Below are 18,668 nucleotides of genomic sequence, written 5' to 3'. Positions count from 1 at the left end.
ACGCATGCAGGGTTGCACTCATTTATAAGTAGTTGAAGCTCAGGTAGGTGTGAAACACAACCGTTAATATTCCACTGTATTTTATTTTCCATTTACTTTATAAGCATGGCTTACCCTTTGACCATCCTTTTTTCTTTTTCGTAGTTGTAGTACAACCTGAGTCAGTTAGTGACCCCACAGAACTGCAGTTACTCTCCTCACCTGAGACTAACATAGTCTCGGTAGTTTCGGGGTTTGACAAAGTTGCGCTCTGCGGAAGACCAGGAATTGCTGGCTTCGGCAATCCGGTCAAAGATTCATGAATTTTCAGCGGCGCCATCACACCTAGTGTCGTTTCCATTTTGCCTAAGTTGACTACAACAGAGGTACTGCTCTTCCGCGGCTTCTGACCTTTTGGTGGCTTATCCGCTTGCTGGAGATCTAAAGATTCTGGAGGACATTTGATTTTCAATGAACTCGATGTCCCTGTAATACTAGCTGTGGACTGCTTCTTACCGCTACGCTCAATCTCCTCACTAATCCCTCGTGTTTGCGACGTCAATGGTTAATTTGATTTGGCAATGACGTTTGCTTGCTGACCACTAGTCGATGGCGCTGGCTCAACTGTAGCAAATTTCCTTCCTATATATTTGTCTAAAACCGTGGTTAGAACTGGTGTCAACTGCCTGATTAAGCTTTCAATTACTTGTGGCGAAGACGTATCTGTGCTAGACACAGCCGTTTGCGCAAAAGAGTTTTTCCCCGGCGTCTGTGCGTTAACTATTTTCTTCACTTCAAGATAACTAAGTTTCCTGACAACTTTAGTTTCTTGTATCGCGATTTCTTTCTTGAAAGAAGACAATTCCTAGATCTTGCTGAATGTTGTCCTCGGGAATTGACACATAAAGGGATTTCCTTAAAGGGTTCACCTTCATGGATTGCTTGGCCACACGCACAAATTTCTTCACAATTGCATCTGTCGGAGATACGACCAAAACGTTGGCATTTGAAACACCTCATCGGCGGTGGGTTATAGGCACCGCACATCCAACCAATGGATTCCGGCCCTGATTTTTTCAGACAACGATGGCTTATTAAAAGTAAGGACATGAGAAGAAGAGGGTAGCACTTCACCATCCCTTCTCATGTTCAATCGCCTACATGTGATGATGCCTTGCGATGTCATTTCAGTAACAATCTCCTCTTCACTACAATTAAGTAAGTCACGACAGACTACTACTCCCTTGGAGTAGTTGAGTGTGCTGTAAGCTTCCACAGTAACATCAATGTTTGCTAGTTGTTTCATTTCTAATAATTTTGTTGATTGTACGTCATTCAGCGCTTCAATTAATAATCCAGCATCAACAATAAATAATTACTCAATAATAACAATAAAAACATAAAAAACAATCGAAAGTTATTAGTGAAATAAAATTTTATGCATTTTTCATTTTAGAAAAATGTGAATATGTAATTTAATAGGATAAGGAAATTATGTACTGTCCACATCTGATTTTAAAAAAAAAAGTAGCAGCTAAAGATATGTTGAATAAAAATAAAACTAATCTAACGACTTTTTTCTTTTATTATGATGTTGAAAATAAATGATTATTTTTATAATAAAGTGAAAAAAAATTATAAATAATACCCATAAAAATAAATATTTCACTTACCCTCAACGCAACTGTCGTATATTCTGATAATTGAGACACATCTACAGTCAACTTTCTCAACAGCTTCAGCAACATACTTGGCTGCATTTGACTGAATAAAAAAATAACACATAGTAATTAAGAAAAGAAAAAAGAAATTGATCATTGGATGTTAATTTTATTAAATAATATAATTTAAACTCTAAATCAAATTGATGCACAACCACTGACTAACTGGAAAATAAATACAAATTTAAAAAAAATTATTTTCTTTTATTATTATAAAATATCAAATATATTTCATTTAGAAACATGGAAATATCTGTTCTGCTGCCCTATGCAGCCACCATATTTAAATATGAAGTGAAATCCCTGTGATGAATCTTCAGAGTTATTTAAAAACAAGTGCCATCTTATTTAAAACTACATCAAACATATATACTGATTAGAAAAGTATAAATTTTTATTTTCATATCGTATTGTAGATGTATTATTATGACTAGTTATAACAATTTTGGACCATTAAATACAATTTATCCATATTAGAATCATTATCATTGATATATATATAATAGCATTTTTTAAATCATTATTTTTTTCCTTTGCCTATTGTAAAAATAAATAATCAGATCTTTCTTGTATAAAACCAGTTTCTAGTTTGTATAAAACCTATGTTCAGTAAAAAAATTATCAGTTTATTATGATATCAGTGAGTAAATACTTACATTGTGTTAAATTATTTTCTAAGAAATGTTTTGTATTTTATTAAACAATACATAAATTATTGATTTTTTTTGAGATTATTGTACCACTTCCTATATCTATTTTATTTTATCTTTTTTCTATATTTTCTTATCATTATTTACTTGTTTGGAGAGTTTTAATAAAATTTCACTAATAGTTAAGCTACTTAATTACTATCCGATGGTATCAGAATCGCTAACTTTTCTTTTCAACCAACAAGGAATGATTTATGTCACAAAGAAGTGCAGTTTCAGTTTTGAAGTTAATTTACCTTAAGGTAACTGTAAAACAATTTATAGTATTAGGTCTGAATGTGATTTTTGGAAGTCAGTTAATTTTTTTGTGGATAGATTTATTCATTTGTGTCTTTATTGTACGTACCCATCTTTCTATGAACAGGAATTGAAAGTGACAGTTGGGATTACTATTGACTGGAGTTTATTACCATTGGAAAGTTTGTGCTAGGTGGTTCTTATAATAACTAATCGCAACTGGGGGATCTGGAATAATAGCAGAAAACTAATAAAAGCTTTTAAGTAGGAGTTACAGCATTTAATGATGTTTTCCCATAGCAGTGGGTTTTAGTGGAGTTTGAAGGAAAACAATGGATACATTTTTATCACTGTAGCAAGACATTCTAGGAAAATTACTACATTAAAAAAATGTAAGACTAGGTTTCATATTGATAAAAAAATAAACATTTTCTTGAAAATAGCAAAAAATATAATCACCCAGCTGTTAAATCATAAACCTAGCAACAAGACCTCACATTCTAGCAGTATAATAAATGTGGAGTTCAATCAAAACAAAAATCTGAAAATTATGTAGAGAATTCATTATCAGTGGCTTGGTACTACTATCTTGTGGATATGCATGATGATTTAAGGTTAAATCACAATTTAACAGAATACCAAGTACTATATGAAAGCACACGGTGACTTATTGTTAAACTTTAATAAACTAATTTCTATTAGTTTAGTAAACTCTTCTGCAGATATATTCAAATTATGTCTACAAAATTAATGAAGGAAAACAATAATCTCCATTAAAACAAGTTGAAAAAATCTACTTGAAACACTTACTTATTATCAGAAGTCTGCAAAAATAAGTTCTTTTATTTATTTTTTTAGAAGTCTGCAAAAATAAGTTCTTTTATTTATTTTTTTAATTAACTTGTAAGGAGTTGAGATTCTGTTTATCTATAGTTTAAAATCAAAAATTTTATTTAAAAGTGACTGAATTTTCACAACGCTGTAAACTCTTTTTAATATTCTGAATAAATTTTAGATCACTATCACCTTCATCCAAATACATAGAATTTGTTGGAAATGAACCCTTTTTGCTTCTTCCTTTGTTAATAATAACAATAAATGAAATGCAATACTTCAGAGGATGAATGAAGATCATATGCATGAGTGTAGGTGAAGAGTTTAGTCTTGTACAGTCTCATTGCCATTTCTGAGATGTGTGGTTAACTGAATTCCAAACACCAAAGAATACTGGTATCTACAATCTAGTATTCAAATCCGTATAAAAGTAACTGCCTTTACTAGGATTTGAACATTGGAACTCTTGAGTTCAAAATCAGCTGATCTGCGAAGACACATTTACCACTAGACCAACTCGGTGGGTTAATCTTGAAATCTAGGGATTATTAAGTGTTTTACGGAAAAATAAGCAATGTAAAAGAAAAAAGACTCTTATCTGATATCAGTTTTACTCATTCTGGTACTTCTAGTGAACTTGGTAACTTCCTGAATTGTAAGAATATTCATAAATTCAGCTGAATGCTCTTGACTGAAACTTAAAATTCAGATATTTTGTTAAAATCATTCTCCAAAATATTAATTAACATTATTATTGTTATTCTTAATACGAGCTTCCAGAGCAATCTCCAACGGCTCGATGTCTCCAATAAATTTCCTCTGCCAACTTCCAATATCTTCTGTCTGTCAAAATCAATTCAAAGTCATATAAGTCTTTTTAGCCTTTCTATTGCAGAGTTATTTGATTTACAATAAAAGAGTTCAATGGTTTTATCTTCTTTGTCACAAGCAAAACAGCAAGAAGATTCCAATAAGTGAAACCTATTCAGATAGCCATGGGTGACAATATGACCAGTTCTCATGTGAGCAGCAAATGAAGTTGAACATGCAACATTTCAATACTGTGAGCCTTTGGAAGGCTTATTCTGAATCTTAAAAAGGGAATGTCCTGATGCACCGATCCTCCACCGCTCTATCCAGGTATCCACAAATTTCCTTCTAACTTCTCGCAGACACCAACAGATGTTTGTCGCTGGGGGAGCAGGTTGAAGTTCTGGTGCATGGTTGGCCAGGCGATCAGCTCTTTCTTTTCCAGGAGCACCACAGTGACTAAGTATCCACTGGAAGGTGATATTTTTTCCAGATGATCTCCCTAGAATTTTATGAATTTCCTCACTGCAGAAATGGAATCTTGTTGGCCTCTGTTGTTGTATTATTTGTAGGGCTGATCTATAGTCAGTAAAAATGCAGACATCACTCACTGAGATGGTGTGAATGTAAGCAAGTGCACGACTAATTGCGAGCAGTTCAGCATTGGTACTACAGGTAGATCCTGTTGGTATCACAGATTCTAGGGATGGTTAGATCAATATTAATGTTGTCAATTAACCATGGAGGAGTTGAGCTTACCATCGGAAAGACCTCTGGTCCACTTTGTGAAGATTAGTGTTCCATGTTTGATATGATACTATTAACAGAGATGTGAACCAAATTGTTTTTATCTAGATAATGGAGCAGATGGTTCTGTGGGAGGGCCTGGACTTTGATGTGTTTTGTCATGAACATTCTTCTGATGCATAATTTTAATAGTTCAATTGCCAGTTCAATCTCCACTGACTGGACGCTGGTTGTTCTAGGACATCCCAAACATATCCTCATAGAGCTGTTCTGAATTGCTTCTAACTTCTTGAGATGACATACAGAAGCAGACTCCCAAACCTCAGATCCATATGCCATTTTTGATCTAATGAATGTCAGATAAAACAGTTTAAGAGTAACAGTATCTGCACACCAAACTCTGCTTGCTATTGCTTTCATAGCACTTATTCTTCCTTTGCATTGCCTTTGTTCATAGGCGATATGAAGACAACACAGCAATTTAGAATCCAAAACAATACTGAAGATCTTTGAATTTGAATTGTAAGATCCTAATCCTAATTTACGATTAATTAGCGTATCTATTTCACAACTTTAGGAGGTTTAAAACTAAAGTGAGTTCAGTATTAATTCAGAAATTACTTAAAAATAATTACCAATTCAAAATACATAAAAACCTGTTATAATATATTTATATTAAATATCTGTATGTATCTATCTTCATCTTTATTTTTATATTTATATTATCTCTATAATATCTTTACATTAATATATTTTACCTGGTGAGTGCAACAAGAAAATCTGAAACAGCTTCACGTTGACCTTTGGTTAACATTCTGTTTTTAGAAAGTCTGTAAACAGTGTGAAGAGTTGCATCTAATAGACTAGCATAGTTATCTGCTTCATTATAAAATTTGGAATGCTTTATCAATAAAGGCAATACTGAATTTCCTATGTAGCGGTTCATAGCCAATGCCATTTCAGATTCTGAACCATCATTCTGTAAAACAAAAGGTAATAAGCAAAATGTAAAAAGATTAAATTAGAATTAAGTAAGGCAAAGAAAACTATCTAATCTAAAAGAATGAAAAATTAAAATGAACTGGTGGTATCATTTTATAATTGTACTGTGCACCATAAAATGAATAAATAACACACAAGTGATACTAAGTGCAAAAACCTAATAGTATAGAAACTAAATTAGGCTTCATAGTGTGTTCACAAACTTTATTAGTGATAGAGAGATCACCTAAATTTTTAATTGAGTAGTGACGTGTAACCTAAAAATACTATTTTATAAACAAACAATACTTCTTTCTATAACTATTGCTATCAAATTTAATATTTCTGATATTTATAATTGTTTTGGTTTCTTATGCAAGATAACACATCTTACCTCACATGCACTGCTAATCATTTATATAGAATAAATTAAATTCTTTTATTTTAAAATTATAAAACCAGTTTTACAGATTTAAATACCAAGTGAACTAAAAAAGTACCATGAATTACGTATGATATGCGCAAATAGATAAGAGTGGATATGTATTTCAGAAGTAAATTATTTTTTTATGTACATTATACTTTGCCTCATTTTAATAAAAAAAACAATAAAAAATATTAGAAAATTATTTTTTTATTGGTCTGGATGTCCCTCCTTCAGGAATAACAAGACCTTGCTGTTAGTAAGCAGGCTTGCATGCTACTGAAAAGCTGACAGCAACATATGGCCGATAGCCATATCTTAAGTATTACCATAATGAGTAGGTGTTTGCAGCTTTAGGTACGATTTTGAAATGAGGCAATAAACCAATAGTGTTCAGATCAAAAAATGAATAATGAATGGTACCATATGGCAAATAGAAACAGAAAGCGTTGATGTACTAGGCTTTAAACAGAACATGAATGTAAGAATGGAAAATTATACATGGATGCAATTTCCTAGGAAATGTATATTTTTTAATTCCTTTCTCCAGAAAATATGATGGCATTCTCTCAGCTGATATATTCAGGAAATTCCCATTTGGATCTCCTGGTGTGGATTATTTAAAACATGGTCAACAGAAAATATAAAAATCATAACATTGTTTGTGTTACCCCATGAAATATCAGAATTTTTATCAAGAATGGTAAGATAGATAATTTTAAAAGAGAAATCGATAGAAAAAATTTAGAAATGAAAGGGATTATTGGGATAAGATAGAATGATAAACAAGACTTTTGGTTACAGGAGAGAATTATTTATAGTCCTATCAGGAAAGATTTAATGGATAGATCATAATTGAAATAAAGAATTAGTAATGATAATGATGAGTATGTAGACTTTTAGAATTCTTTTACAAAAAACGAACTAATGATAGTGAACACTTTTTTAAAAAGAATAAAATACATTTGTGTTCACTGCAGAGGTATGAAATAATATTGTATCATTATATAATTACTGGAATAACATATTAGATAACATTGTACATTATTATTGTATTATGAATCCAGGAGCAAACGTAGATACTGATCACAATTAACTGCAATGAATTTTAGATTACAGTTATGAAACTAAAGAAGTTATGGGAACAAAAGAGATGGGATATTATTAAATTGAAAGATATTGATGTGAAGGTAAATTTTGATAAAAAATATACAGAAAAGTTTAGTAATTGCTACAAAAACAGATTCAGAAATAAATTAAAAAAGTATGAAACTCTGAATAATATAGGTGTTTATACAATGAAACAAAAGATGACAGAGGCCAGAAAATGTATTGGATTCTGAAAAAGAAAAGAATTAATTGAAGGAGAAATTTTCTGGTATAAAAAATCAAAAAGTTTACTGGAAAGTAGAGACCAGGTAGAAGAATAAAAGATGTTTTGGCAAAATATAACTTACAGATATCAAAATAAGAAGTTAAGATGAAAAATCATTGTAAAGAAGAAGTGATAGTAATAAGAATACAGAGGAAATAAATTAGTTGATGATGTATGTGTTTGACAAAAGAGAAAGTAAATGATGACTTCAAAGGAGATTCTACTAAGATCTGAAATTGATAGACATTTGAATGATCTAAATGAAAATAAGACAATACTGGGCAACATAATTAACAAAGTGAATCACTCTGCAATTTAGATGAATTAGGATGAAAGAGATAAAAATATATGAAACACAATATAAATATGAAACAGGAGAGAAGTCTTTATATTTTAATAAAAACAGTGAAAACACCATAAATATCCATATAAAACTATATTTATTGTATTCAGATATGCTTTCTGTGAAGCTGCTTAGAAATCATTGCTTTTCAGTGAAAAACATTGCAGGGTGATGTATATTATAATATTGAATTATATGTAGTCTTCAGGTAATAGACATACTAGGATAATTTATAAGTGAATAGAATATGAGGTTGTTAAGAGAATGACAATCTCATATATATCACAACCTCAAGATAATTAATTTTGAAATGTAGGCTGAAGAAAAACTATCAAACCAGTAGAGTAGCTATTGGAAATTTGACAATACAAGAGTTCAAAGAAATGTTTAAAATTTTAAGGGAAATAGAATTAAAATATGAAAAAAGAATTATTTATGATCTTTGCAATGCAGCTGTAATAAGAGCAAGCTTCAAAAGATATAGGGATGAATGAGATGTGGTCTGGGTAAAGTATATTTATTTTACACGTAGGAGGTAGTAATAGGTTTGAGAGAAGACTAATAATCTAAAAAGGCAAGATTAAGGTGCAATATTCACATATAATATTATTTATTATTTTACCTGAAATTAAAAATAACTTAAAAGAAATCTAATTTTAAATTAAATAAGAGAAAACAAAACAAAAGTACCAAAATGTGGCAGAAAAGAGGATTAGGATTTATCAAATAATAAGATAGATGAATTTATATGAGATAGATGAATTTATATGCCAAAAATCAATGCATTACATTATTTAGAGAGAAAAATTGCCCAGAATGGAGGAAATAACTGAAGACATAAAAGCAAGTTAAAGTAAGGAAGGAAAGAAAGATTTTATGAAGAATTAAAAAAATATTAAGAACTTTTTCTAATATTAGCGATACATTTAAATTTGAAAAATGTTTCTTAAAATATTTATTTGCTCCACGGTAACAAAACATAGGCAATAGGAAAGGCAAAAAGGCAAATAACACAAGATTTGAAATATGGAGTTAAGAATATTTAAAATTAAGTGGATTGACATGGAAAAGAAGGGTTTTAAGACAAATTTAGAAAAAAAAACTTTGTGGTAAATAAATGAGTACAACTAGATTGATAGGTTAACTTTTAAGGATTTGTTAATTCAATAATGGTACAGGAGGTAAGAATTGTACGGGAAGATAAAGGTTAAAATAAAATACAGTAAGCAAATCTTTGAAAATGCTGGATCTAATAAATATTGAAGTCAAAAGATTACCACTGAAGAGAAAGGCTTGAAAGATGCTTTAAATTAGTGATTACCAATAAAAAAAAAGAAATGGAGGTATAAAGTATTTTATGAAACTCAATAACAGAGAGAGTAGCACTACAATGTGTATTAAATAGAAATAAACATTAAATATATTATTATGATGATATACCCTATCCAACATTGTAGCAGCTCGAAGATCAGGTAGAAAAGCTTCTTCAAGCAATTTGAAGAATAACTCCTGTGTTTCAATTCCATAAACTCTTTCAAGGAAAAGTACAATACTCTGTTTATGTCCAGGGATTAAACCAGAAGGCATATCGCTTTTAGGTCTCTCCTCTCCAGCAGCAGGATTTTGCAGTGTAAATTTTAGACTGAGTACACCTTGCAGATCTTCAAGAGGGACAAGAGAACGTAAAATAGCTCTTGCTCGAAGAGACTCGTTCTTACCCTGTACAAAGAAATTTGAGATAAATTACGAACAACCACACTGGAAATGTAGACATATTAGTTCAATAATATATTAAAGTTTCAAACACTGCTAACTACATATTTTTATGCTGATGAAATCAGCATAAAAATATGCTTGTTCTTTCATAAAGTAAAGAACAATTAATCATGTAAAATTTTTATTGTGAAAATGTTAAATAAATGATATTATCGAACAAAAATACTTCTGTGTAGAATTTGTATTCACACAAATATCAAATGCCGCTCTCCATGGTGGAGTGATAATATTTCGGCCTTTCATCCGGAGGTCCTGGGTTTGAATCTCCTGGTCAGACATGGCAATTTTCATACACCACAAAATTCTATTTCCATATTTCATGCACAAGATTCAAGCTTATCTGTCAATATCATCAAGTCAAAAAAGAAAAAACTCTTGAATACAAACAAAATTTTTACAATTACATGCTCATTAAAAAATACACAATATAATACTGATACCACACTACACTTTTCATGGGATAGAAAATAATTAACCAACACCCATGTAATTAGTAACTGATATTTTTAAATAATGAAAGAGGCTGCAGATCATTTACATTGTGATTAAACCAATATGTAATGATAAAACTTATAAAAACATTAGTTAAAAATGCAATAAAAATATAACATAAAGTATTAAATGTTATCAGTTAGGTGTTGGAAGCAATCTACTTTCAGCATCATTCACCACCTAATACATCTTCCTTTTTACTTAACAATGGTGAAATTTATTTTAATGTCAGCAAATGCAATTTTTTTTATACTAATACAGTAGACATTATGATTAATGTGGTAAATAAATATTTACTTTATTCAGATTTGTACCTATACAATGTATAGATCATTTTGTGTTACTACACAGATTTAAAAACTAAACTGTCTACGTTTGTTTGGGCTGACAGGACAACTGTGTTAAAACCTTGACCAGAGCAAATACAACTAACTAAACATACAAGCATGCAATATATATATATATATTGCTGAAAATTCAAATAATTTATCAACATTCCAACCACTGTGCCCAATTAAACTCAAAAAACAACTTAACCACCAAACACAGTATCAGAAAAACCTAAAAAACTAATACTAACACTAAAAAATTAATACTAAGAATTTGTTTCTTTTTTATTTTTGTGTTTTTCTTAAAAACACAATTCTTAAAAATTTAATTTTTAAGTTTTTATTTCTTTTTTTTTTGTTATTTGTTAATGTAATTGTAGAATTATGTGTCAACTGATGGTGCAGGATCCCACAAATGCCAACTATTGATAGATTTTTTTGGGTTTTTCTGTTACTGTGTTTGTTAGTTAAGTTGCTTTTTTTTAATATATAAGCAGATACAAACATGGAGCTACCCGGCTACAGCCACTGACAAAAACTGCAGACAGATGGAGACTTCAATAAAAAATTAAAAAGAGTAAAACGGAAAATGTTTTCTAGCAATTCTCTAAAAAAATTTGAAGGAAATATTATGAAATTAATTAATTTATTTATTTATTATAATTTTACCAAAGGAAATTAAAAATTTGACCACATTCTGTAAGAAACAATAAAAAATAGATAAGAGTTTTAAAGAGACATTAAAAAATAGACAAGACTTTTAAAAATACATTAAAAATTTAGCCCGATGTCTGTAACATTAAAAATTTAGCCAGAATTCTGCAGACAGCCGACAAGAATACTTTATCAGAATGCAGAAGGCCAAATTTATACTATGAAATCATAGCAAAGCATTTGAAGATACTGAATAAATAAAATAAAAACAATAAATATTTCGCAGACACAAATGTAAATTATTTTAGAATATATTATTATTAAACATTAAACAAAGATACAATAAATTTTGTAGTCTTTTTTTCAATATCTATGAAAACTTAACAGAATAGTTGGTTCTGTAATGTCTAAATTCTATTTTAAATAAACTGTTGTGAAGATCCCTTAAATAGGTTGGTAATTGATTAAAAATGGCATTATTATTGGATGCATAATATGGTAATTTCTTATATGGCTAATTATTCAGTGTTAAATAACATGAAATAGTTGTCTGGTGGTAATTTTTTTATGAAAAAATAATGTTTTATTAATATATAAAATTACCTAAATTTAAATACTTAAACAATCATTAACTGAACTAAGGCACTTTTATAATGAACAATAATTTGATGTGAATATTTCACATATTTAAAAACATTTATTAGTTGCATATTGTGTTTATTGAGAATAACTTTATACAAATATTTGACACCATAAAAAATAAAACACCATATTTTTATTAAATTAAAACTAAATTCTTAAGGCATCCATGACAACTTAATTTGGTACTAGAAGGAAGCATAGAGAATAAAATGTAAGGGAAGACATGGATAAATTGCACCAGAATGGCATTCTAGTATCATTTATTTTGATGTATAATTAAAAATACACACTTAAATAATATCAACTAAATTTTGAACAACTTACTTACTTGAGCAATTACTGAAACATCTGGAGCACACCTTCCCAGTAGATCAACAAGTGTACAGTAGAATGCTAAAATAGCAGCTCCAGTATCAATATAATCCTCATCCTCATCAGACTCTGGAAGTGGATGTTCAAACTGCATCAACAGAGTAGTACCTTCTGGTTCATCCATCACTTTCCTACGATCAGCGATTCTTTCAGACATCTAAAAGTGGAAATAATAATGTCATCTGACTTTACAGTAAAATGAGCAATTTTTTTTTTAAGAGGATACGAACATATTTAATGTGTGTGGAAACAAATAGACATAACTTCATGAATATTAAGCTTCAAAAGTGTATAAAACATGAAAAGTAAAATCAACCTTTCTTTTTTACATTCAGTTGAAACGTAATAATCCAACTTTTTTTAAACAACATTCTAGTGATCTGAATGGAAATTTTAGTTGTTAAGGACAGCTTAATTAAAGAAACAATATTTATATAAAAATACCAACCACAGGTGTACATGTGTATTTAAAAAGTACACATCAGACTACAACAAAATAGAAAATCTTCCTCACCAAAACTAATTAGCAAAGAACAGAAAAGTTTTAAAAATAAAATTTTCATCTGAAAAAAGGTAAAAAACTATCCTGAAAAAGTAATTAATTCATTTTTATGAAATATAAAAGCTTAGAGTTTGGTTATATTTTACAGACATAAGAATTAATATCATTAACATTATATGACTATTAAAAATAGGTTTAATTTAATAATGTAAAAAGAGTAAATTCTTTTAAAGTGATATAATATTGTGAATATACCTTATTGGCATCAATGATAGCCCGAAGAAGACCTTCTCCTTCACCTCTCAAAGCCGGCCCTAAGCATTCAGGACGTCTGATCAGTAATCTGATAACTAGGTTAGCATTCTCTTCAACACTTTCACCTGGGGAATAATTTAGTAATAAGATATAATCCAGAATGTTTAAGTAACAAAAAGTTCTATCTATAACAAACTAATTTCTAGAAAGAATTTGGTGAAAATTCATAAATGTAACAAACATAAACAACAGCTAACACAGCTTACATTCATTTAACAACTAACACTATTTTTCTCACTGCATAAACAGTAAAGAAGCTGAAATTTAATATATTTTTCACAGACTGTACTAGAATAGATTTAGCTACACAGCAAACATTTTTATTACAAACCCCAAAGAAGTTAAATTTCACAATACTTATAGTCTCTGAAGTTCTAATTTGTGGTGAAGGTGGAAAAATGGAATTTGCTTTATATTTTCCTTAAGGGTATCAAAATAAGTTATGAAGTACACATTTATCTGTGAAATTACTTCTTCTACATTATTCGATCAGAAATGAAAAATTCTTAATAAAAAAAATCTGATGTGGACATACATGACTTCCTTGTACGCCTATTAAATTACATATACACATTTTTTGCTGCACTTCATTTGAAGGTGAGATATGATCCTTCAGTTCTTTAATAAAGTGGACAGTTACACAATACACAATTGCATTAATTGCATTGTGGTGGATGCCACATTGCATCATATTTTTTTGGGGTATCTGTATCAGCATTTTATATTAATTTATATTTTTTAATTTTGTTTCACATCGCTCAAGTAGTGATGTAAGTGAGAATGTGTCAGATCTGTAACCATGGACACATCGGTTCGAATCCAACTTCATATACATATATTTTTTTTTAATTTTAATATATAGATTTATTAATAATTATTAACCTCTGTAAAAATTTTTGAATTAAAATGAAAAGTAAATAAAATTTTATTTCATTAATAACTTCTGAATTTTTTTATAGTTATTATTGAATTATTTATTGTAAAATTTTTATAATCGGAGGTTAATAATTATAGTCTACGATCTGACAGCTGATTTCTGCAAGTATCTGTTTTTTTTTAATGAAACTTGGTTTAAATGAATGATTAATGATAATTTAATACATTACTGCCGGGTTGCCTAATAAAAATTAGTCGCAATTAACTTTAATTAGAAATATTTTAATTAATTTATTTTAATGAATTGCAACTATATTTTTTTGAAGTGAATTAAACATCACTTGAAAGAAAATGATGTGAAGAATGTAAAAAAAATGGTTGCCAGCTTTCAGTCAGCCACAACCACCAAGTTGCCAGGTGTTTGAATTTTTATTCATCCCGCTGGAGCTATATATAAAAACTAAACAACCACCATTATGATTACCGAACTCTAACTTATTAAAATTAGTTCAATTCCAAACACATACCAAAATAAGTTGGCATGTACCCTACTGCACAGCCAGAAGACTGAACTTCCTGGATCCTCTCGGGGACTTAATTTAATCTTTGAGTAGATGGGAATGTCACATTCAAGATCCAAGGGGTATGATTATATGAAATGTCCCAACAGATAGTTTAAAATATTCCCTTCAAAGCAATTTGTAAATGAACACAACTTATATTAGCATTTTATAAATTGTGTCTAAATTAATTAATAATACGTCATTTTAAACTAAATAAAAATTAATATTGTCAAAAATATCTTCCAGGAAAAAAATTTGTAAATACATTTTAAAAGGTGTAATTGCATATGGAGATAATTTTCAATTCAATTCTTATTTATTTTCTTGCAGTTTTATCACTGTAAAGTTATAAGGACATAGAAGCAGAAAGTTCTCCTCAGTTCAGTTATTTTCAGAATTTCATCAATTGTTTTTTTAAGCTTGCCTTGTGGGTCTAGTGGTAAAACCCGTCATGATACAACATCTGATTTTGAAGTTGAGGAGTTCTCAGTTTCAAATTCAAATAAAGGCAGTTGCTTTTATTTGAATTTGAATTCTAGATCATGGATAATAGTATTCTTTAGTGGCTGGGTTTCAATTAACCACATGTCTCAAGTATGGTCGACCTGACTTTAAACAAGACTACACCTCATTCACATGTCACGAACAAGGGATGTGGGTACCTTCGAGCCCCAAATCCAGAAAGTTGCATGGGATATCTAAAGACTTCTGGAATATTCATAAGAAAATAAAATAATCTTTTTTTTTTCTTCTTTAACAAATTTGTTTGTAATTCATCTATCTTATATATTATTTCTATTATTGTGAATTGTTTCAATGATTTTCAAGGCAGTGCAAAATATGTTGTGAAAATATCAATTTTTATAATTCAGTATGTTTTACTCAGTAAAATCATCAAAAGTAATGGAAAGATAAACACTTAAGAAAAAAGGAAAAAATAGTTCGAGGACAATGATAAATTAATAATTCTATATTAAATTTTATTAATTTCAATATTGTACATACCAGAAAATTTCAACAAAGATTTAATAATATAAAATTAATCAGCCTCAAAGATTTATTTAAAGTATTTTTCTATTAAATTATTCTTATTTCTTTAAACCATTTTATTGTAAAACAAAAAATATCTTAAGTAATACATCTTTACTCACCATTTACCCAAACACAGAAACGTAGAAAATCAAGATATCTTTCTCCTTCCACTGGATCCCAACCTAGATCAGGATAACCTTTTTCCACTAACTCAGAATTTGATTGCAAGCCACAACGAGAAAGATAAATGGCTATCTTCTCTAAGTAATGTTCTCTGAATAAAAAAACAATACATTTAATCTCAAAATAACTTACTGACAACCACATTCATCAAGATATACATTAAATTATTAATAAGAACATTACAATAGGGTGTATATTTTTCACTCAAGCATGCTATTTTTGTAACTACATTTTTCTTATACATAAAAAACAAGATACACTAGAAAATAAAAAAACTCCTATTAATTATCATGAATACTTTTCTTCACACATCACTTTAGAGTGTCATTTTTCCCCTATAAAAAGGATTATTAGAGACTAATACACAGGATAGATATAAAAATAATTTTATCAATGAACCTGCAGAAAATGTGATAATACTTAAAAATGTGCAATATTTCTAATAACTTACTTTCAAATTATGAGGGAGATTATTTATTTGTCAAATTTAGAGTATTTAAATAAAAATTGCTTTGAAAAAAAAATGTTAAATGAAAAAAAGAAAACAACACACTAAACAGATAGAGTATATTATTTAGGAACATATTAAAGAAATTAAATCAATTTACAATAGCACCAACAACATAAGTGCCTATAGATATTCCACTGAAAAAGGAGCAACTTAATTACTTTTTAAAAGAACTTCTGAAAGAACAGTTTTTATGTGACTTTAAAGTGACTGGTAATTATTTTTTTATATTTTCAAAATGTTTTCAAAGTGATTAGCAAAAGAACAAAAAGTATAATATTTTAAAAGTGTTTATGTCTACTGCCTAAAAAGGTGTAGAAAAATAAGGTAACTAGTACAAACTCATTTTCAAGAAACAAAAAAAAGATTACATAAAAAATACACAAAATTAAATTTATGTGTAATTCAGTCCATACAAAATAGTAATCTGTACTACATGATAAGAAGTGAATGTTCCAGAAAGTTTCTGGAAAATTCATTTAGCTAACAAAATCCCAAGATATTTGATGCTATAAATTACAAGATATTTGATGCTATATCTACAGAACTGTGAGCAAACCTGGTTCTATCCTGCATACTATGTCCACAGAAATGTGGGCTCAGGAATTTCTCATTCCAATACCTGTGTCTGGTTACAACAAATTTACGAATGATCTTGTTTTTACAATACAGTGTTCATAAAGAAAAAATTTTTATTACAATGCTATCTATTTGTTTTTTTTTTCTTGACATATATAACTTTATTTTGAAAAGTAGGCCATTCATTTTTTACACCATACATTCTTAAAACATACATTAACAAATGCTTCTAATCTTGTTTACTTTATTAGAATTAATGATTTTTACAGAACAGAAAAAATTTCTAGTTTTTATGTCATGGAAGTATTATTTTACCATATTACTTGTATTGTTAACTGGTTATTGAACTTAAACCTAAAAATACTTGATCATCCACTTCTTTCTAAAAATACTCAACTTTTTTTTAGAGCAATTTCTGTCCCTGCAAGGTCTTGCCTTCTCTTCATTCATTGCAATGGCCTACCAGAGCCATAAACTCTATTATTATTTCTAGGAAAACTTCATAGAATTCTTCAGTTAAAAAACATATAAAATATAGTGATAAAACAAGATTTACTGAAAAATGATATATCTTTACATGATATTTTTTCAGGATAAAAAATACACGTGTACCAGCAAAACAGTTTTTAAGCACAATAATTCAAACAAATTTTCATAACATTGTAAGAATTTTTAATTTTCAAATAATGTTTGAGAATATAACAAAACAGATGTACAAAATATTCAGTTCTGGAAATTTATAAATTTTATGCTTTTTATCCATTAAGAGAAAGAAGTTGCCAAAATTTAGGCTTATTTGACATATAAGTCTAAATTTCTAATTACACATAATGTGTATGTGCAACAGAAGTAATAACTTATATATCTACAAAAAAAGTAATGACTGAAGTAGGAAAATATACATGCAATTACACTTATCACACAATAAACATGAATGAATAATTTTACTCAACCATATGTGCAGGAATATATTTATCAGGCAAATAATTTTTCACAAAAAAATAAATTCATGTAGCACCATACAAAAATAAATAGATATACAAAAATAAATAGATATCATTTAAAGTAGCTATCTGAACTATAAAGCACTGCATGAACTAAACCATTTCAGCACAGGGAAATATAAACTACTAATGAATAACTAAGCAGTAGATGTTTTAAAAACCTTAAAAAGTTTTTAAAATGAACTTTTAAAAAAAAATCTGAATCTGGGAATTTTTGTTGATTGAAGAAATTAACTTTTAACAAGTTAAAAAAAAAATTGAACTTCTTAGTAATGAATGTTTCTACAATTTTAATAAAAATTACTAGAAAATTATGTTTCAGTTACCTTAAAGCAAGAGCAAGTTCTGTATTTTCCATAAGAGAAGAGTATGCAACATCAAGTGGTGTACTGCCTCGCAGAGAAGGTCGAGAAAGAAGAATGTTACTATTCTCTAATAAGAAGGCAAAATGATCAAACATTGCCTTTTGATTCTGTCTTGATGTGCGGCAGAAATAACACAGAAATCTACAGCATGCAACAACCATCTCATGAGAAGTATCCTATAATCACAAAACATGAATGTATATAAATGAAAGAATACAAGTGAATAAAATTATAAAAAAATAATAAATTTTATTATTCACTTTCAGGACAGCAAAATCATTAAAATTATATAATCTAAAATTAATCAATTCATTA

General features: G+C 28.9%; 1 protein-coding gene across 1 annotated transcript in view; it reads right to left on the bottom strand.

Annotated features, from left to right (window-relative positions):
• The window catches only part of RyR (Ryanodine receptor), a 559,410-nt gene that overhangs the window by 133,266 nt on the left and 407,476 nt on the right, over nucleotides 1-18,668 (bottom strand). The window contains exons 49-55 of the mRNA XM_075355178.1: nucleotides 18,315-18,529; nucleotides 15,834-15,988; nucleotides 13,184-13,308; nucleotides 12,383-12,583; nucleotides 9,602-9,880; nucleotides 5,797-6,017; nucleotides 1,653-1,743 (exon numbers count right to left, since the gene is read on the bottom strand). Coding sequence (XP_075211293.1) covers nucleotides 1,653-1,743; nucleotides 5,797-6,017; nucleotides 9,602-9,880; nucleotides 12,383-12,583; nucleotides 13,184-13,308; nucleotides 15,834-15,988; nucleotides 18,315-18,529 — 1,287 coding nt within the window. The remainder of the gene's footprint in view (nucleotides 1-1,652; nucleotides 1,744-5,796; nucleotides 6,018-9,601; nucleotides 9,881-12,382; nucleotides 12,584-13,183; nucleotides 13,309-15,833; nucleotides 15,989-18,314; nucleotides 18,530-18,668) is intronic.

This window comes from Lycorma delicatula, chromosome 2 (genome assembly GCF_047948215.1).
Source record: "Lycorma delicatula isolate Av1 chromosome 2, ASM4794821v1, whole genome shotgun sequence".
Lineage (NCBI taxonomy): Eukaryota > Metazoa > Arthropoda > Insecta > Hemiptera > Fulgoridae > Lycorma > Lycorma delicatula.
This window is presented reverse-complemented; position numbering and strand designations above follow the sequence as displayed.